The sequence below is a fragment of the Erinaceus europaeus genome, chromosome 20 (assembly GCF_950295315.1).
Source record: "Erinaceus europaeus chromosome 20, mEriEur2.1, whole genome shotgun sequence".
In the NCBI taxonomy this organism is placed as follows: domain Eukaryota; kingdom Metazoa; phylum Chordata; class Mammalia; order Eulipotyphla; family Erinaceidae; genus Erinaceus; species Erinaceus europaeus.
This window is the reverse complement of record NC_080181.1, coordinates 56,580,005-56,600,761: the sequence shown is the minus strand read 5'-3', so window position 1 is coordinate 56,600,761 and position 20,757 is coordinate 56,580,005. Positions and strand designations below refer to the sequence as shown.

Genomic DNA, 20,757 nt, shown 5'->3' with positions numbered 1-20,757 from the left:
GGTTTAAGTGGAAAATATCAGTCTTTGAAAGAATGTTCTGTTTTCCTGTTTGTATTTACCTTGTGAAATGCCTAAGACTCCAAAGTCCCAGCTTCAGTCCCCTGCAACACCATGAACCAGAAAACCAGAGCTCAGCAGCACTCTGGGGGAAAAGTCATGTAAATGGGACCAGGAGATAGCACACCCAGTAGAGCGCACTTTACCATGAGCAAGGACCCACGTTTGAGTCCGTCACCAGACAGGGAGCACCATGCAAAGGGGAAGCTTCATAAGCAGTGGAGCAATGCCATGGTGTTTCTTCCTCTGTGTCTCATCTTCTATTTGAAGGGGGGGAAAAGAAAGAAAAAAAAAAGAGAGAAAGAAAGAAAACACTGGGAATGGTGGAATTGTGCAGGCACTAAGCTCAGGCAAAATCCTAGTGGTAATATGCATAACCAAAAGCATGAAGATGCATGTCAGGTTAGCAACTGACAGAATTAAAAGAAAAAGAAAACCTGTGTGCTCAGAAATTTAGGAAACAGAAACCTATCACTCTTCATCCACCCCTGTTAAGCACTACCCTGGATCTTGTACCAATAAACTTTGTTTCTCATTACAGTGTCTGTATCTTTATTAGTTTGAACAATGTATCGTATAGCTTTGGCAGCTTTGATCTTTATCGCATTTTGACCCTTACAATCTGCGTTTTTCTTTTCTCTTGCTACTTTCCTTTCTCCCTGTTATTACCGCCCAGGCTTTACCACTCCAGGATAGCTTCTTCAGATAGAGAGATAGGGGCTGGGGAGTGGTGCACTCGGTTGAGTGAGCACAATAATGCGTAAGGATTTGGGGTCAAACCCTCAGACTCACCTTCAGGGGAGCTTCATGAATAGTGGAGTAGTGCTGCTGGTGTCTCTCTCATTCTCTCTTCTTGCCGTTGATTTTCTCTGTCTCTACCCAATAAATAAACAGAATGAGATTTTTAAAATTTTTTATATTTATTTATTTTCCCTTTTTTGTTAACCTTGTTGTTTAATATTGTTGTGGTTATTGATGTTGTTGTAGTTATTGATGTTGTCATTGTTGGATAGGACAGAGAGAAATGGAGAGAGGAGGGAAAGACAGAGACAGGGAGAGAAAGACAGACACCTGCAGACCTGTTTTACCGCTTGTGAAGCGACTCCCCTGCAGGTGGGGAGCTGGGGGCTCCAACCAGGATCCTTCCTCCTGCTTCTCCCCAGAGTAAGATTTTTTTTTAAAAAGAAGGAAGAGGTAGTTGGGCAGTAGCGCAGTGGGTTAAGTGCAGGTGGCGCAAAGTGCAAAGCCCGGATTAAGGATCCTAGTTCGAGCCCTGGGCTCCCCACCTGCATGGGAGTCGCTTCACAGGCGGTGAAGCAGGTCTGTAGGTGTCTGTCTTTCTCTCCCCCTCTCTGTCTTCCCCTCCTCTCTCCATTTCTCTCTGTCCTATCCAACAACGACAACAATAATAATAACCACCCCAACAATAAAAAACAAGGGAAAATAAATATTTAGAAAAAAAAAAGAAAGAGGAACCTTGTAGTGATGCACCCGGTTAAGCACACATAGTACTAAGCACATGGACCTGCACAAGGATCTGGGTTCGAGCTCCCACTCCCCACCTGCAAGGTGGAGGCTTCACAAGTGGTGAAGCAGATCTGCAGGTGTCTCTCTATCTCCCCCTCTTCTCTCAATTCCTCTCTGTCCTATCCAATGAAATGGAAAAATGGCCACCAGGAGCAGTGGATTTATAGTGCCGGCACCAAGCCCCAGCAATAACCCTGAAGGCAATAATAATAATAGTAACAGTGGTCCAGGAGGTGGTGCAGTGGATAAAGCACTGGAATCTCAACCATGAGGTCCCAAGTTCAATCCCCAGCAGCACATGTACCAGAGTAATAACTAGTTCTTTCTCTCTTTCCTCCTATCTCTCTCATGAATAAATAAATTCTTTAAAAAAAAAACAAAGAGAGTGAGCCAGAGAAAGGGGGGGAGGGAAAGAGATCACAACACTCAAGTGTCCTCCAGTGACACTTGAGGTGAAGCTCAGGCTCAAAGCCGGCTGTGTGGTAAAGCAGAGATGCTCTCCAGGTGAACAGCCTTGTGTCTTGCTGGTCATACTGTTTTTGTACTCAATGTTGAGTGCTTACACATATAACTGTAGTTAGGTTCATTTTCCCTCTTTTTTTTTTTTTTTTTTTTGCCGCCACGGTCATCGCTGGGGCTCAGTGCCTACAGTATGAATCCACTGCTCCTGGAGGCCATTTTTCTTTTTCTTTTTTTTGTTGCCCTTGTTATTTATTGTCGCTGTTGTTATTATTGTTGTTGTTGGATAGGACAGAGAGAAATGGAGAGAGACTAGGAAGATAGAGAAGGAAATAGAAAGACAGACACCTGCAGACCTGCTTCACTGCTTATGAAGTGATCCCCTTGCAGGTGGGGAGCTGGGGGCTCAAACCAGGATCCTTGCGCCAGTCCTTGCACTTCACACCAGGTACACTTAACCCTCTGCGCTACCGCCCAGCCCCTCATTTTCCCTCTTATATGTTACTCTGTTGTGGAAATTTACCAGAGTTGGGTCACCAACTCTACATTTTAAATGAAGCCAGGTGAGGCTAACACAGGTGTTTCTTGGCTCACAATGAAAAATGTTCATAGAAGTTCTTACCTCTCAGTCAACAGCTATCTGCCTCAACTTTTTGGTTTCAGTTAAATAATTTCTCTCCTCTTTTCCAAAACAACATTTTCCCATCTGCCTTTGCATAGAGTTCTTTCTCTTCAAGTTTCCTCATGGATGGAGAACCTCCTCCAAAGAGAAAGATGGCAGTCACCATGGCTGTGGTCGGCTTCTGTGGCGCACATGCAATGCGCCAGGCACGGTCCAGGAATCTTCCTATGCTGTCATACGCCACATAGTGACGCTTCAGTCAGTGCTGATCTGCACGGGCCGTGGGGGTCCAGAGAGGCGTGGGGTGGGCAGTACCATCTAGGTTCCTGTGAGTGCATTCTGTAAGGTTCAGACAAATCAGTCACCCAGTGACACAACTATCAGAACGTATTCCCATTGCTAAGTCAGGCGTGACTATCCACACACACCATGATAAGGTTTCACTTATAAATTAGGCACCGTCAGAGATTAACACCGATAAAAAAATGGAACGATTACAACAGCGAGCTCTAATGAAGTTATTGGAAGCGTTCTCTCAAAATACCTCCTAGCAAGTACTCCTTTTGGAGCGAAGTTGACAGCTGATAACTGAAGCCACAGGAAGTGAAACCTGGGGTGGGAGGTGGGAACAACTGTACTGGGATTATCTTCATCTTGCAGATAAGGATGCAAGGGTCAGAGAGAGTAAGTCACTTGTCCAAAGTCTCACAGCTCTTAAGTGTGCACTCTGTTGACGACAACACAGCTGGCTATGGGTGGAAGTTTAACAGAAAGGGGAAGGAGAGGGATTGACACTGGGGTCTGAGAAGACCGAGGCTGAGGCAGAAAGATGGTTCATGACTTTGCCCTCGGGTGCTGGCACCCGCAGCTGCCACAGACTCATGATGAATGGCCCTTTATCACATACCTGCACCTGCCAGGCAGGGTGAGATGCCCTGCAAGCCGAGGGCTTCCTCCCCTCAGGTTTTCCCCACCTCAGTGCTGACCAAGCCCCTCTGCTGAACGCCAAAGGCCACACCCCATTTCCCAGAGATACTCCAAACACTTCCTCCCGCCTTCCTGGGGTGCTCCCTCCCCTTGCAGCCCCACCTCACAGGTACTTTCCACACAACAAGCTCCGTGCCTGTGAGGAAGGGTTCACGACTTCACCCTGGCAACATTTACTTTTTTTTTTTTTTTTTTTTGCCCCCTGGGTTATTGTTGGGGCCCGGTGCCTGAATCCACTGTTCCTGGAAGCTACTTTTTTTTCCTTTTGTTGCCCTTGCTATTTATTATTGTTGTAGTTGTTATTATTGTTATTGATGTCGTCGTTGCTGAATAGGACAGAGAGAAATTGAAAGGAGGGGAAGACAAAGAGGGGAAGAGAAAGATAGACACCTGCAGACCTGCTTCACTGCTTGTGAAGCGATCCTCCTGCAGGTGGGGAACTGGGGCTCAAACTGGGATCGTTATGTCGGTCTTTGCGCTTCACGCCATGTGAGCTTAACCTGCTGCGCTACCACCCAGCTCCTGGGAACATTTACTTTGAACCAGGCCATTTGAGTTGCCCACGTAAAAAACGGCAGAGGAGAAATGGCTCCCTCCTATCAAGGACCTCACCAAGACAGGGAAGTGAATGTGAACAGGAAGATGGCCGACAGGTGTAAGGATTTTGATGAACATAAAAGGATCATGAGACTGTCAGAGGGGAACTGACCTCTTTTTAATTAAAAAAAATGTTTTCAAGACTGACTTATTTGGGGCCAGGTGGCAGTGCATCCAGTAAAGCACACACATTACCCTGCTCGAGGGCCCAGTTCAAGCCCCGGGTCCCCACCTGCAGGAGGGAAGCTTCACTGAGGAGGTGCTACAGGGGTCTCTCTCCCATTCCTCTCAATTTCTCTGTCAAAAAGAAAAAAGAAAGGGAAGGAGCCAGGAGGTGGTGCCCCTGGTTAAGCTCACTTTAAAAAAAAATTGTATTTATTATTGGGGAGGGGAGATAGAGAGGGAGACAGAGACTCCTGCAGCCCTGCTTCACCACTCATGAAGCTTTACCCCTGCATGTGGGGACCAGGGGCTTGAACCCAGGCCCTTGCAGACTATAATGTGAGCAGTCAACAAGGTGCAACACCGCCTGGCCCCTGTTAAGCTAACTTATTGCCATGCACAAGGACTCAGGTTCAAGCCCCCACTCTCTACATGAAAGGGAGGGGGGAACACTTGACAAGTGGTGAAGCAGGGCTGCAGGTGTCTCTTTCTCTCTCCCTCTCTATCTCACTGCCCCTCTCCATTTCTCTCTGCCCTATCAAATAAAATAAAATAAATAAACGTTATAAGAAAGAGGAATAAAAAGGAAGAAATAAAAAAAGGAAGAAATGACAGTCAGAAGTGGTGAATTTGTCACGCAGGCTGAGCTCCAGTGATAATCTTGCAGGCAATAATAAATAAATAAATAAGATTTACTGACGTGAAGGAGAGAGAAAGACAGAAACAGAGCATCGCTCTGGCATATGCAGTGCTGGGGAGTGAATCTGGAACCTTATGTTTGAGTTCAATCTTTATCCACAGCACCACCTTCCAGATCTCATAATTAAATAAATGTGTTTAGGGAACCAGGAAATAGTTCCACTGGTGGGTGTATATCTTGTCATGCTTGAGACCCTGTGTTTGAGCTCCCTAGATAATGTAGTACAGAAAAGTGTTGGACTCTCAAGGCTGAGGTCCTGAGTTCTATTGCATGCATCTATGTCATGCTCTGGTTCTCTCTCTCTTTTTTTTTTTTTAAGACTTTATTTCTTTTTTTTTTTTATTGTTGTAGTTGTTGTTGTCGTTGTTGGATAGGACAGAGAGAAATGGAGAGAGGGAGGGGAAGACAGAGAGGAGGAGAGAAAGACAGACACCTGCAGACCTGCTTCACCACCTGTGAAGCGACTCCCCTGCAGGTGGGGAGCCGGGGTTCGAACCAGGATCCTTATGCCGGTCCTTGTGCTTTGCGCCACCTGCGCTTAACGCACTGCGCTACAGCCCGACTCCCGACTTTATTTCTTTATTCATGAGAAAGACAGGAGGAGAGAGAAAGAACCAGACATCACTCTGGTACATGTGCTGCCGGGGATTAAACTCAGGACCTCAAGCATGAGAGTCCAATGCTTTATCCACTGCACCACCTCCCGGATCACTCTCTCTCTCTCTCTCTCTTTCTCTCTCCCCCCCCCAAATGCGCACACACTAATAAATAAATCTTTAAAAATATGTGGGGGTTGGGCAGTAGCATAGCGGGTTAAGCGCACATGGTGCAAAGCTCAAGGACCAGCACAAGGGATCCAGTTTTGAGCCCCCGGCTCCCCACCTGCAGGGGAGTCACAGGCAGTAAAGCAGGTCTGCAGTGTCTGTCTTTCTCTCCCCCTTTCTGTCTTCCCCTCCTCTCTCCATGTCTCTCTGTCCTAGCCAACAACGACATCAATAACTACAACAATAAAACAAGGGCAACAAAAGGGAATAAATAAATAACATTTAAAAATAAATCAATCTTTAAAAAATAATAATAATTAGGGAGCTGGGTGGTGATGCAGTTGAGAGCACCTGTTACCATGTGCAAGGACCTGGGTTCAAACCCCCAGTTCTCACCTGAAGGAGGGAAGGTTCAAACCTATGACTTTTCTCTCTGGAGAGTGTTAAACACCAACTCCCTCCTAACCACTTACATTACTTACCTTACCCTCCACGATGGTCAAACACGACATCTTCTGAAGTCACCTTGAGCGTAGGCTTCATCCCTCCGCTATTGTCGTCACTAGCAGTTTGGTGGACACGTGGCAGGTGGCGCCTCTGGTCATGCGTGGCCTTAGTCACTAACAGTTTCCAGCACTGGCCTGTTCCATGCTGTTGAGCAAAACTGCAACCAAATTCTGGATCTTTTGTTATAATGTGATGTGACCCCTAGTGAGCGGTTTAGCATTTGGGTTGGGGGTTGGGGGAGTCCTTAGATCTTTTTTTTTCCACCAGGGTTACCATGGGTTATCAGTGTCTACACAGCTCCACTAATCCTGCTGACCTTTTTTTTTTCTGCCCCCAGGGTTATCAAGAAATTGAGAGGGGAAGAGAAGGCCGAAAGGAAGAAAGAGCGAGGATGGGCACCTGTAGATCTGCTTCGCCACTTGCGAAGTGTCCCCCCCTGCAGGTGGGGGTCCGGGGGCTCAAACCCGAATCCTTGCACAGGTCCTTGTGCTTAGTACTATGTGCACTTAACTGGCCGTGTTTCTGACAGACAGAGATAGAAAGAGAGACACCTCCAGGACTGCTTCACTGCTTGTGATGCTTCCCCTGTGCAGGTGGGCTGGGTGCTGGGTTTTCAGAGAGGAAGAAGGGAGCCCCTCATTCTGAAAGGGAAGGGGGCACCTGGAGAAATACTAGCCAGCACTGCTGGGGAGCCAAGCACGTCAGCAACATCACTGTCACATTAAACTTTAGGACATCACACTCCACAGTAACAGGGAAGTGCTCACATCAAGCACATGCCTGAGAGAGCCTCACAGCAACCTCGGGAGGCAGGTAAGGTAAAGGTTGAGAGGGTGCAAATCTGGCGCCGGAGCAGGGCGCACACTCACCTTCTCAGGGAAGCCAATATTCTTTCCAACACACTGCCTTCCCTCAGTTTGTTCCAATCAAATACAGGACTGTACTAGATTACATGAGATGACTCTAAAAAGCTCTGAGAATTTCACTAGCTTGGGCCAGCGGCCCAGCAAATGAGAAAGCACTTCCTTTAGCTAAAGGCAAGGCCAGGAAGGACCCCTGAGCTATCGCTCAGCCTTCACAGGCATCTCGGCTCCACAGCCTAGCCTCACAGGCCTCTCCCAGTGCTCTGGTCCGCTCCCCACAGGCTACTTCTGTGCCTCAGAAGGTGCCAGCCTCCCGTGAGAGCACCTCACATGCTGCTGTGCGAGGAGCTTCTGAAACTCTCTCAGCCCAAGGTACAAGACCACAAACCTCCTCTGGGTAATTCTGCACTGTCACAGCAGTGCGACCTCTGGTGACTGGCTCCTGCATCTCACGGGGCTGCAAGACTGCTTTCTCCTTTATTAAATTGATGTGTTCACACACCCAAACCTTCATATTCCGACCTCATTTCTTGCAAGTTCTGGGGTGGGAGTGCATTGTTAAGTTCCTTACTAAGTAACAAGCCTGGTAAAATTAACCAAGCTGTACTAACGGCCAGGTCCCATATTGGGGGCCCTATACAAGGTCTCAGATACTGATCCTCAATAGAGACAGTGCACGGAGGCTGCTTATTGAGCATCTGCTTTGTGCCAGGCAGTGTCTATGTGGCCTCCATCTTTATCCCACTACTCTTCTAGCAAACAAACTCACACTTCCCTGCGAGGCTGTCAAAAACATTGAAGGGGTGCTTTTTGTGTTTGGAACATCATTTGACTGCTCTACGGGTCCTGAAAAATGGGCGGGAGGGGTGGTGGGAGAGGGAGACTAGCCCTGGGCCCAGCCTGAGCTGCCGTGGCCGGGCTTAGGCTTTCTCAGTTTGGGGCGCTTGAAGGCAGTAGCCGGCGGGTCTCGGAAAGGAGCACAGGGATTCCTAAATCAAGTGGGTGTTCTGATGGCATAAAAGATGCGCTTTCTGACGGAAGCTCTTGTCGCACTGACTACAGTGAAAAGGCTTTTCTCCTGTGTGTGTCCTCTGGTGAGTGAGGAAATGGGAGCGCTGGTTGAAGGTTTTGCCGCACTCAGCGCATGGGTAGGGTCTGTCCCCTAAGTGGATGCGCTGGTGGGTGATGAAGTGGGAGCTCTGACTGAAGCTCTTCCCGCACTCACATTTGTAGGGCCTCTCCCCCGTGTGGATCCGGTGGTGCTTCATGAGGGCAGAGCTGTCTGTGAAGCCCTTGCCACAACTCTCGCACTTAAAGGGCCTCTCGCCGGTGTGTGTCCTTTGGTGTGTGGCCAGGTGTGAGCTCTGACTGAAGCTTTTGCAGCAGTAAGGACAGCTGAAGGGCCTTTCTCCGGTGTGAGTGCTCATATGGGCTACAAAGTGAGAACTGTCCCGAAAGCCCTTGCCACACTCAGGGCATTTAAAGGGCCGCTCTCCTGTGTGGGTTCGCTGGTGTTTGATCAGGTCGGAGCTCTGGCTGAAACTCTCCCCACAGTCATCACAGCGGTAAGGCTTCACTCCCATGTGGGTCCGCTGGTGGGTGATGAAATTTGAGCTCCGGCTAAAGCTTTTGTGACACTCAAGGCACGTGTAGGGCTTCTCCCCCGTGTGTGTCCTTTGGTGCACGATGAGGTGTGGCTTCCGCCGGAAGGTCCTACCACACTCCAGGCACTTGTAGGGCCGCTCACCTGTGTGGGTTCTCTGATGTTTGATGAGGGTCGAGCTGTCGCTGAACTTCTTCTCACACCCACTGCACTGATAGGGCTTCTCTCCCGTGTGTGTTCTGCGGTGGGTGACAAGGTCTGAACTCTGTTTAAAGCCTTTTCCACACTCGATGCACTTGTAAGGCCTCTCACCGGTATGGGTTCTCAAGTGTCTTACGAGATAGGAACTCTGGTGAAAGCTTTTCCCACATTGAGCACACACAGGCTTCTCTCCAACACACCCCTGCAGAAACTTGTCTGAATCTTTCTCCTGAGGAAAAGGCTCCTGCTGGCTGTCTTCTGGAAGGGCTGCCTGTTGCCCTGCTAACACAAGGCCCCTTTCCCAGTTTCCTTCCCAATTTGGATCATGAGGAGTATCTTTAACGGCCCTTTCTGAGGATGTTTCACTCTTTTCTGCTGTTTCAGAAATCTTCTGACTGGCTTTTGCCACCTGATTCTCAAAGTCTGAAAAGGTAGCAGAAGTGACATAGAATAACATGATCAGGTTCAGAAAAGAATATCAGAAAACAGAAGAATTAAAGGGGCTAGGTGGTGACATACTCAGTTGAGCACACGTTACATTGCACAAGGACCCTGGTTCAAGCCCCCTGTCCCCAGCTGCAGGGGGGAAGCTTCACAAGTGGTGAAGCAGTGCTGTAGGTGTCTGTCTGTCTCCCGCTCTCTCAATCTCAATTTCATTTTTTTTCTGTCTCTACCCAATAAATGAGTAAATAAAGAAAATAATAAAATATAAAGTCTTTAAAAAAAGAAAAAATAAAATTAATGCTTTTGAAACCAATTACACTTGATTTCAATACTTTGGTTTTCCTCTATAAAATTTTATTGAAATTCATTTAGTTTACAGAAAACACAAATTCTTTTTTTTTTCTCCAGAGCCCTGCTCAGCTCTGGCTTATGGCGGTGGGGGGGGGGGGGGGGAGAACTAGGACTTTACAGCCTCAGGCATGAGAGTCTCTTTGCATAAACATTGTTATCTACCCCGCCCCAGAAAACAGAAATTCTCTCTTTCTTTCTTTCTTCCTTTCTTTCTTTCTTTCTTTCTTTCTTTCTTTTTTTCATCTTTATTTATTAGATAGAGACAGCCAGAAATGGAGAGGGAAGGGGGTGATAGAGAGGGAGAGAGACAGAGATACACCTGCAGCCCTGCTTCACCACTTGTGAAGCTTTCCCCCTACAGGTGGGAACCAGGGGCTCGAACCCAGGTCCTTGCGCACTGTAGCATGTGTGCTCAACCAGGTGCACCACCACCCAGCCGCAGAAAACAGAAATTCTTAAATCCATTTTAAGGTATCCAAGTGGTGACCCAGGAAGTGACCCAGAGGATAAGGCGCTGGCCTCTCAAGCATGAGATCCAGGTAGGATTCCAGCATCAGATGTGCCAGCGTGATTCTCTGGTTCTCTCTCCTCAGCCCTTACTCTCACTAACAAATAAATAAATCTTATAATAACAAGATAGCTGGATAAATCCTGAGGTGACATTGATATACGCCACATGGATAGCACATATTGTTAAAGTTGGGCGATATCTTTTCAAAGATGTAATAGTCTAGACAAAGTTAAAAAAATATATATATTTTTTTTGTCACCAGGGTTATCACAGTACCTTCAGGACAAATCCACTACTCCTGATGGCCGTTCTCTCCTTTTTATTAATTTTATTTAATCTAATAGGACAGAGAGAGATTAAGAGAGGAGGTGGCAGTAGAGAGGAAAGAAGAGAGATGCCTAGAGACCTGCTTCGCTCTTCAGGAAGCTCCCCCGCTCTGCGTGGGGAGTGGGTGCTTCCAGCGCATCCTTTAAATGAAGACTTTCAGCAAACTGATGACAACTCGAGAAGTCAAATTTAAAATCGTAAGAACAGAAGTGTAGAACAACGTTCTAAATTTTCCTTCTAAGCATGGGACGGAGGGGGCTAGGGAGACAACATAATGGTTATGCAATAGACTCTTGTGCCTAAGGCTATAAGACTCCAGGTTCAGTGCCCAGCACCACCATAAGCCAGAGCTGAGCAGGGCTCTGGTACTTGCCTCTGCACCTCTCTCTCCCTATTGGTCTCTCATTAAAAAATAAAAATAAGGGGCTGGGTGGTGGCGCGCCTGACCTAGTGCACATGTCACAATGCTCAAGGACCCAGATTCGAGCCCCAGGTTCCCACCTGCAGGGGGGAAGCTTTGTGAGCGGTGAAGCAGGGCTGCAGGTGTCTTTCTTCCTCTCTATCTCCCCCTTTCCTTCTTGATTGCTGGCTGTCTCTATCCAATAAATAAATGAAGGTAATAAAAAATTAAAAATAAATAAATAAGATAAAATAAATATATATATATATGGATGGGCTAAAATGTTAGATTTCTTTTTTTTAATTTTCTTTTAAATTTTTCTTATTTATTTATTTATTTATTTTCCCTTTTGTTGCCCTTGTTGTTTTTTATTGTTGTAGTTATTATTGTTGTTGTCATTGCTGTTATTATTGTTGGATAGGACAAAGAGAAATGGAGAGAGGAGGGGAAGACAGAGAGGGGGAGAGAAAGACAGACACCTGCAGACCTGCTTCACCGCCTGTGAAGCGACTCCACTGCAGGTGGGGAACTGGAGGGCTCAAACCAGGATCCTTCTGCCGGTCCTTGTGCTTTGCGCCTCATGTGCTTAACCCGCTGCGCTACCGCCCGACTCCCGAAATATTAGATTTCTTCACACCAGGAAACATTCATAGCTCACCTGTGTGGTTTTCTCTTAGACTCTTCCTTGACTCAAAATCTTGAAGGGGCAGGACCCACAGCTCCTCTTTCTGCTCCAGCTGGGATAAGACACTTGGTGTAGAAATCCTAAAGAGAAATGCAGAGGGAGAGAGGCAGTCTGAGCCATCCCATAAGACCTGGCCAGTGTCTGTGCCCTCTTTCTCTGTAGGAAGAAGAAAATACCCAGGAAAGCTCTAATGTGTGTTTGGTTTCATTCAAGCAGCAGCCATGATGAAAGGGTAATCTCCCCAAGGGGCTGTAAAAAAATCCCTTTCTTTCCACTAAAGAGGTGGGGAGGGAGAGTTAGGTGGGAGAAAATCTGGAGCAAGCAAAATCTCTTATCTCTGAAGGCTAAGTCACCTGTGCTGGGGAACATCTAATAGAAATATACATCTTCATGTCCTGGCTTTATGCCTGTTTTAGAATAGCACAGGCTGGGAGTTGGGTGGTAGCGCAGTGGGCTAAGCGCACACGGTTCGAACCCCCGGCTCCCCACCTGCAGGGGAGTCACTTTACAGGCAGTGAAGCAGGTCTGCAGGTGTCTGTCTTTCTCTCCCCCTCTGTCTTCCCCTCCTCTTTCCATTTCTCTCTGTCCTATCCAACAACAATGACATCAATAACAATAATAATAACTACAACAATAAAAGAAGGGAAACAAAAGGGAATAAATAAATAAATATTTTTTAAAAGATAGTTAGCTAAGACATGTTCATCACCATACTGGTAAAAAAAATTAAAATAACCTTATGTTCCACAACGAGGGAATAATTATATTTGAATCATATGTATCTACCAATTTATAAGTATGAAATGGTCCAGAAATGGTCAGATATATGGTTCAAGCTAATCTAAATCACTGATTTTCATATAACAAAATACCAAGTGGTTATTTTATTTTTCTCAAGAAAAAAAATTAATACTAGTTCATTTTAATCAGAGATTAGCTCACTGCTTTACTCTGGCTCATGGTGGTGCTTGGATTTGAACCTAGGATCACTGAATTTCATTTTTGCTTCTTTTAAAAATATCAAATATTGGGCTGGGACACAGCATCATGGCTATGCAAGAGACTCTTGTGCATGAGGCTCCAAGTTACTAGGTTCAAACCCCAGTCCCCATCACAAGCCAGAGCTCCATGGATTTCTCTATATATCTTATCTCACTCTCATTAAAAATAAAATATAAGAAATCTAACATTTTTTAAATTATTATAATTATTTTTAGCCAGAGCACTGCTCAGTTCTAGCTGAGGATTGAACCTGGGACCTCCAAGTCTCAGTCTCACTTGAAAGTCTTTTTTTTTTTTTAATCTATTTACTAATGAGATTGAGAGAGAAGAAGGAGGAGAGAGAGAACTAAAAGCATCACTCTGGCACATGCAATGCTGGGGATGGAACTTGGAAACTTATGCTTGAGAGTACAAATCTTTATGCACTCTACCACCTCCCAGGGAGCTGAAAATCTTTTTGCAACCATTCTGCCATCTCCCGAGCCCTTTGTTCTTCTTCCTCTTCTTTTTTAAAGAAAACATTTCATTTATTACCCATTACTATACACAAAATAATGCGTTGGTATTTTGACCAGGGCCTGTGTCAGGCAGAAAACCTCAAAAGCAAGATAAAAATATAAGTGATCACAAGTCAGGCGGTAGCGCAGCAGGTTAAGCACACGTGGCACAAGTGCAGGGACCGGCAAGGATCCCGGTTTGAGCCCCCGGCTCCCCACCTGCAGGGGGGTTGCTTTATAAGTGGTGACGCAGGTCTGCAGGTGTCTATCTTTCTCTCCCCCTCTCTGTCTTCCCCTCCTCTCTCCATTTCTCTCTGTCCTATCCAAAAACGACGACAGCAATAACAATAACAGTAATGACTACAACAATAATAAAACAACAAGGTCAACAAAAGGGAATAATTTTTTAGAAAAAAGTCTAAGGGATCATGATGGCCACGTGTGGAATGATTTGTTCTTTTTGAATTATACATATTCTTTATAAATTCTCACTCTTTTTATTTCTACAACATACATATATATATGCCTATACACTCCACTTTGAATATTTTAGATGAAAGGATAGTAACTATATGGTACACTGGGGAATGTTATGCATGTACAAACTATTGTATTTACTGTTGAATGTAAAACATTAATTCCCCAATAAAGACATTAAAAAAAAAAAGAAAGAAAGGATAGTAACTCTGGTTATGTTTTTCTTGAATGACTATAAATGATTGTGTGACTGATAGAAAGTAGATCAGTGGTAGGGTGTAACCACTGTGTTTAACACTGGAGGGGTGTGTGTGTGTGTGTGTGTGTGTGTGTGTGTGTGTGTGTGAGGAAAGAACACCATGGAGAGGCTTCCCTTTCTCATAAAGCCCTGGTCTCTCAGAGCCGGGACACCGCTCACCCAGTAGAGCACGTTTTGCCTTTGCATGTGTGAGGTCCTGGGCTTGAGCCTGGGCACCACATAAGGACACCACAAATAGTTAGGGCATTCCATAGAAGGTGGGGGTGGGGTTGTGTTGTGTCTCCTCTATTTTTCCTTCTCTCAAAATAAATAATCAAGAGAAAACTGTGCCTGGGAGGTCACTTACTGGTACTGTTCATATGCAAGGGCCCTGAGGTCAGTCCTCAGTACAATAAAAATATAAATAAAGAACTGCGAAGATAGTATAATGATAATGCAAAGAACTTTCAAGCCTGAGGCTCTGAGGTCCCAGGTTCAGTCCTCAGCACCATCATAAGCCAGGACTGAGCAGGGCTCTGGTTTCTCTCTGGACCTTTCTCTCTCTCCTCTTTTAGTCTCAGTATCTTTCTGTCTGATCTCTCTCATTAAAGTAAATAAATAAATAAAAACAAAATACCTGGACTCTATTCTGAGCCTCAGTGTTATGGTCTGGAGCCGGGGAGTGACGTGAAAGGGTCATGGGGAGACAGTAACAGACAGTATATACCGAACATATCTGAAAACCACAAAGTGCCGTGCAGATGGAAGCCGCTCTTCTTCTGCAGGGAGATGACAGTAATTCACAGAGAGCCGAGCACTAAAGAGCCGGTGTCACTAGACGCCTCTCAGACCCACTCAGCCTGAGATGGAAAGGAGAGGAGCCGCCTTACCCTTTGAGAGGCCATTCTTCTAACTGTGGCGGGTGGTGTCCCGGAAGAGGATGCTCTAGGCAGTGTCCAGGCAACCTACTGTTTCCACAAGTCCCCAGCCACATCATTGAGGGGCGTCAGCTCCTACGGCAAGAGATCTCTGTTTGCATCAGCAGCTCTCTGGACAAACTGCCTGCCTAGTGTGACTCTGAGGCAAATTCTGTCAGCCACTGAAGGGCCGCTTTTTAAATTCTGTTTTTATATAGTCCTCCCTCCCCTTTGTCAACTTTCCTGTCACAAAAAGATGTCTGGCCCTCCCAAACACAGCTGCAGGACCCTCAGTCTTTGGGCACATTAACATTTTGAGGAGCAGGTGGTCCGTGACGGACAAAATAGACAAAGGAGAGTGTAGGAGAGTGTAAGGTGTGAGTCGAGTACTGCACAGCCTCGGCTCCTCCCCCACACAGGTTCCTCAGCAAACTAGGAAACTGCACAGCGGTACACCGTAGTAGTCACACTCACGCAGCTGACTTTTCCTGGTTTCTACATTTTAGTGTCAGCCTTAAAGGACAAAACAATTGGGTTCTAGCCAGGAAATGTTCTCCCCCCCTTCAAATTGTTTAATTGGGGAGATAATACTTTACAGTACACTCAACAATATTTACACACCTTTCCCATATTTGGGAGCTACTCTCTTCCCTGATCCAGCTTTCTGGTCCTATTTCCAGACATGACATCATCTCCCCAGACAATAACTTGGATCCACCTGCAAATCAGATGTCAGGCTCAGGAAAAAAAATGACTAGTATAGTCATGTGCTCTTTACAATATAACTAAAATAGGACTAGTAGCTATCTACAAAACAAAGACACCCCCCCAACTCTTCATCTGAACTTTTCCAGCCTTTAGGTTCATGATTATTCAACAATTTGTTTGGCTTTATATGTTAACTCTTTTTTCAGCCACCAGGTTCCAGATGCTACCATGATGCCAACCAGACTTTCCTGGACAGACAATCCCACCAATGTGTCCTGGAGCTCTGCTTCCCCAGAGCCTTGCCCCACTAGGGAAAGAGAGAGGCAGACTGGGAGTATAGATCCACCTGTCAACGCCCATGTTCAGTGGGGAAGCAATTACAGAAGCCAGACCTTCCACCTTCTGCATCCCACAATGACCCTGGGTCCATGCTCCAGAGGGATAGAGACTAGGGAAGCTGGATGTAAGGGAGATCTGGCTGCGACATCTGTCACCCCATTGATCACCAGGGTTGATTCGGCTGATCTGGCCGGCTAGGCGGGTGTCCCCTTCCTCCCTCACCGCTCCATGTGCGTCCCTCCCGAAGCTGAGCCCTAGGTCGAAAAGGACGGCCTTCCCCGAGTACAGACGGACAGGTCTTCAGTCGAAGGTATAGGAGTAGCTGCCACCCCCTGCTAGAACCTCCAAACAAGCTCTCAAGACTAGGAAAGCTATTAAGGGAGGGGGTGGGATACAGAATTGTGTGGAGTTGTACTCCTATTATCCTATGGTTTTTGTCAGTGTTTCCTTTTTATAAATAAAAAATTTTTAAAATACAGTTCAGTTGTTGATACATGGATACGACTTCTCACCTTGTTTTTTTTTTTTTAATTTTTTTTTATTCCCTTTCGTTGCCCTTGTAGTTATTATTGATGTCGTTGTTGTTGGATAGGACAGAGAGAAATGGAGAGAGGAGGGGAGACAGAGAGGGGGAGAGAAAGACAGACACCTGCAGACCTGCTTCACCTCCTGTGAAGCGACTCCCCTGCAGGTGGGGAGCCGGGGGCTCGGGGGCTCGGGATCCTGACGCCGGTCCTTGAGCTTAGCGCCACCTGCGCTTAACCCACTGCTACTCCCAACTTCTCACCTTGTTATAGGTGTCTGCAAGACATTGTCAAACTTTTTTTTTGGTGGGGTGAGAATATATTTTAAGATTTAATGGAGTCAGAAATGAAACATTTAGAAAAGACATGGATTTTTTTTTAAAAAAAGGATAAACTGCACAGTTAAATGAAATCCAATGGTGCAAGCATACAAAACAAAACTACTGTCTGTTAAAAACAATGATCGAAGGAGTCCGGCGGTAGCGCAGCGGGTTAAGCTCACGTGGAGCGAAGCTAAGGATCCCGGCTTCCCACCTGCAGGGGAGTCATTTCACAGGCGGTGAAGCAGGTCTGCAGGTGTCTGTCTTTCTCTCCCCCTCTCTGTCTGCCCCTCCTCTATTCCTCTGTCCTATCCAACAACAACGACATCAATAACAACAACAATAATAACTACAACAATAATAAAAAACAAGGCAACAAAAGGGAATAAATAAATATATATTTTTTAAAAACAAAACTATGATGGACACCCTTTTTAGACAGTGATGGCAGGAAAACAATGGGGGTGAGGGGTGGGGGGACTGGACAGGTGAAGGCTCTATCCACTGAGTCTCCAGACTCTGTCCGTGTGGCTTGCAGTTTCCAGCAGGACACACGGCCGTGATGGGCCTGCCACGGTGGAGGGAGCAAGCCCTGCGGATAGGCCGGCTCACACCCTATGCCCGGGGCCGGCTGCTCCCGGTCTCTGTCTCGCTGTCTGTCTCTGTCTCTGTCTCTGTCTCTGGTGGACACTCCACCTTCCTGCATGGAGACGCTGGGCAGAAAGGATGTCACAGGCGTGGTGGCTGTCAGACAGCTGCGGGGCAGCGGGGCGCCCCGGGATTTACCACTGGGAGGTCAGAGGTCACAGAGGGGCCGGTCCCGCGGGGGGGGGCAGGAAAGGGGGCGTGACACCCCTCCCCCGCATAGGAGGTCAGAGGTCACAGAGGGCCGGTCCCGCGGGGGGGGGCAGGAAAGGGGGCGTGACACCCCTCCCCCGCATAGGAGGTCAGAGGTCACAGAGGGGCCGGTCCCGGGGGGGGGGCAGGAAAGGGGGCGTGACACCCCTCCCCCGCATAGGAGGTCAGAGGTCACAGAGGGCCGGTCCCGCGGGGGGGGGCAGGAAAGGGGGCGTGACACCCCTCCCCGGCGGAGCACCGAGCATCCCTCGCCCCGCGGCGGCCAGCGGACCGACACTGTGGGTACAGCTGGCCATCCCGCGCCCCGTCCCGCTCACTCACCGCCCCGCCCGGCCGCGGATGTAGAAGGAAAACACCGTCCTCGCCGCCAACCGCGAGGCGACCCCGAGCCCAGGGGTCTCTAGACCGGACGAGGCGACACAGGTGGTTGGTCGCCGGAAGACTCCGCCCTCCCCCTTGCCGTTGGTCCCTAGGTCCCCGAGACGCTAGGTTCTCCCCACCCATTGGCTGAGAGGGCTGTCAGTCACCGTGGAGCCGCCTGGGAAATGTAGTCCCGCGCGGGCCGAGGCGACCGCAGGCTTCGCAGCCTCAAGTCGCTGCTCCTGGAAGGCCCCCACCTCGGGGCTGGGAAGGGGCACCCGGCACCCTAGGCTGTGCATGCAGGGGGCGCTGCATCGGGCCTCCCCAGCTCCACGCACTCCCCCACCCGGGGCAGTCCTGGTGCAAAGGTGTCTCGCCTCCTCTCTCTCTTTCTCTCTGTCTTTCTTTATATGAATGAAGAAGTGGCCGGGAGTAGTGAAATCATACGTGAGTGAAGCCTGGCTCATTAAAAACAAGCAACAACAAAAAAGGATGACAGATTATCAAGTGTTAGAGAGGGTGTGATGGTGGTAGGAATGTAAATTGGCATAGTCAATATGGAAAAGATATAGAGAAGGCTCAAAAATAAAAAAGAACTAGCATATGATCCAATAATGCCACTTCTGAGAATATGTCCACAGAAAACAAGAGTAGCAACTCAAAAAGACTTCTACACCTCTGTGTTCACTGAAGCAATGTTTGCAGTTACTTACATAAAGACATGAAAACAGCCTGCATGTCCACTGGTGGCAGAATGGACGAAGGAGTGGTAGTATACTAGAATATTATTCACCATAAATAGCAGGATGCAATCCCATCACTTGCAGCCAGATAGTGAAACCAGTCAGAGAGAATCACTGGATGTGTACGGTCTTTGCATACAAATAAACCACACTCGTAGAAAAACAAGTGCCACATTTGTAGTTGCCAAAGGTGGAAAGCTGGGAGAGGAGAGATGGAGGAAGGTAGCAAAAAGGCACAAACTTGCAGCTGTAAGTTACTAAACTGCATGATACGGCAGCGCTTCTTCTTCTAGCGTTTGCCCTTCTTCCGTAGCCAGTCAACAGCGTCAGGTGGAGCCTGATGTAAAGTTTCGAGACCTCCTTTGAATCTGGAGAGGTGGCAGTCGTTGACTATGTGGGTCATAGTCTGTCTGGAGCCGCAGGGGCAGTTCGGGTCGTCTCTGGCTCCCCAGCGATGGAACATAGCGGTGCACCGGCCATGGCCTGTTCGATAGCGATTGAGGAGGGCCCGATCATAACGTGCTAGGTCAAAGCCGGGTTGACGCTCGCAGGGGTCTGTGATGAGGTGTTTGTTCTTTACCTCAGCTGACTGCCAACTCTGTTTCCAAGAGTCTGGAACAGAGAAGTTCAGTGTAGGCGTAGGGGACCAGATTGGGTGACGAGACGTCAAGCGTTGGACAGGGTGGGCGAAGATATCCGCGTATATTGGCAGGTCCGGTCGAGCGTAGACGTGGGAAATGAACTTAGCTGATGCCGCATCCTGACGAGTATCTGGCTGGGCGATGTTGCTAAGAACTGGCAGCCATGGAACACTGAGGATGGGTCTGAAATGCTCCGCTCACAAGCACTTTTATACTTTCGTTGCAGCTAATGAGATGATGATGTTTACTAATATATGTATTGATAAGTCAATCAGGCTTAAACTTACCCAGTGACATATGATAATCGTTTCTCAATAAATACATCGGGTATATGTCAACTGTCTCAATAAAGCGCAGGGGGGGGTAGCTTGTGTGAAGTGAGTCTATTTGTGCTCACTGAACCTTATCCTTCGTCTGCAAGTGCTCTGTCCTAAGGCAAACAGCACCTCAGTCTTTCTTCAGAGGCGACTCAGAGGGGAGCTGCCACCTCACATTATACTCCCTCAGTCACAAGTTTGGGGTGAAAGTGGGTGCTTGGTCCAGCACTGAGACAGAGAATTCTGTTCAAAAGACTTGTCAGGGAGTATGGGTAATTCAAGCTAAGCATTAAGGGGCCTTCCCTGGGGCATTTTAAACTGGAACCAAAGAAGAGAGACCATTTCCTCCCTGGATGGGGAAACTGGGAGCTGGCAATTGTATTTCCCACCAGATTGTGGTTTGAGTGGAGACCAGTGCAGAAAGCAGAAGCCAGAGGCTCATAGGCTTATGATCAGAAATTATCTGGAATGTTTCTTTAGTTTGTTTTGAGTCCATAAATGTCTATTTTTTCCTTGCCTAGGCTAGTTTGAGTGATAAAGTTTGAACACTTGAATTTAGTCTGGGGCCGAGCAGTGGCACACCAGGTTAAGTGCACATAGTATAAAGTGCAAGGACCCATGAAAGGATCCAGGTTCCAGACCCCAGCTCCCCACCTACAGAGGGCTTACCTCACAAGTGGTGAGGCAGGTCTGCAGGTGTCTCTGTCTCTCTCCCTCTCTATCTTCCCCTCCCCTCTCAATTTCTCTCTGTCCTATCAAAAAATGGCCACAGGAGCAGTGGGGGGGGGAGAGAAAAAGAAAGAAAGAAAAAGGTCCTCTATAATGCAGCATTTCTCTCTCCTCTCTCCTCCCACCGCCCTACTTTCCCCCTTAGCATTCTGTTTAACCAAACAAATAGATGTGCATTTGTACACATACACGCATATATAGAGGAATAGTATTTGTTCATCTGTATTTTAGATCTTCCTCAGTGAACACCTTAATTTTAGATCTTCCTCAATGAACACCTTAAGTTCAATGTCATAGTTTAGAATTTTTCATATTTTTTT

General features: G+C 47.3%; 1 protein-coding gene across 7 annotated transcripts in view; it reads right to left on the bottom strand.

Moving 5' to 3' along the window:
• Positions 1-849: 849 nt before the first annotated feature.
• Positions 850-20,757, bottom strand: part of ZNF774 (zinc finger protein 774) — a 58,611-nt gene continuing 38,703 nt past the window's right edge. Inside the window, exons 1-7 of one of the 7 annotated variants that reach the window (XR_009546633.1) lie at positions 17,969-18,082; positions 14,872-14,994; positions 14,709-14,760; positions 6,358-9,472; positions 3,210-3,392; positions 2,666-3,004; positions 850-932 (exon numbers count right to left, since the gene is read on the bottom strand). Coding sequence is in view for 1 of the 7 variants with exons in the window: in XM_016185533.2 (XP_016041019.1) it covers positions 8,235-9,472; positions 14,709-14,760; positions 14,872-14,886 (1,305 nt within the window). In the remaining 6 variants the exon portion in view is untranslated. Of the gene's footprint in view, positions 933-2,665; positions 3,393-4,203; positions 9,473-14,708; positions 14,761-14,871; positions 14,995-17,968; positions 18,094-20,757 lie in introns of those variants that run through there. The other 6 variants (XR_009546636.1, XR_009546631.1, XR_009546635.1 and 3 more) reach the window with 6 other exon arrangements.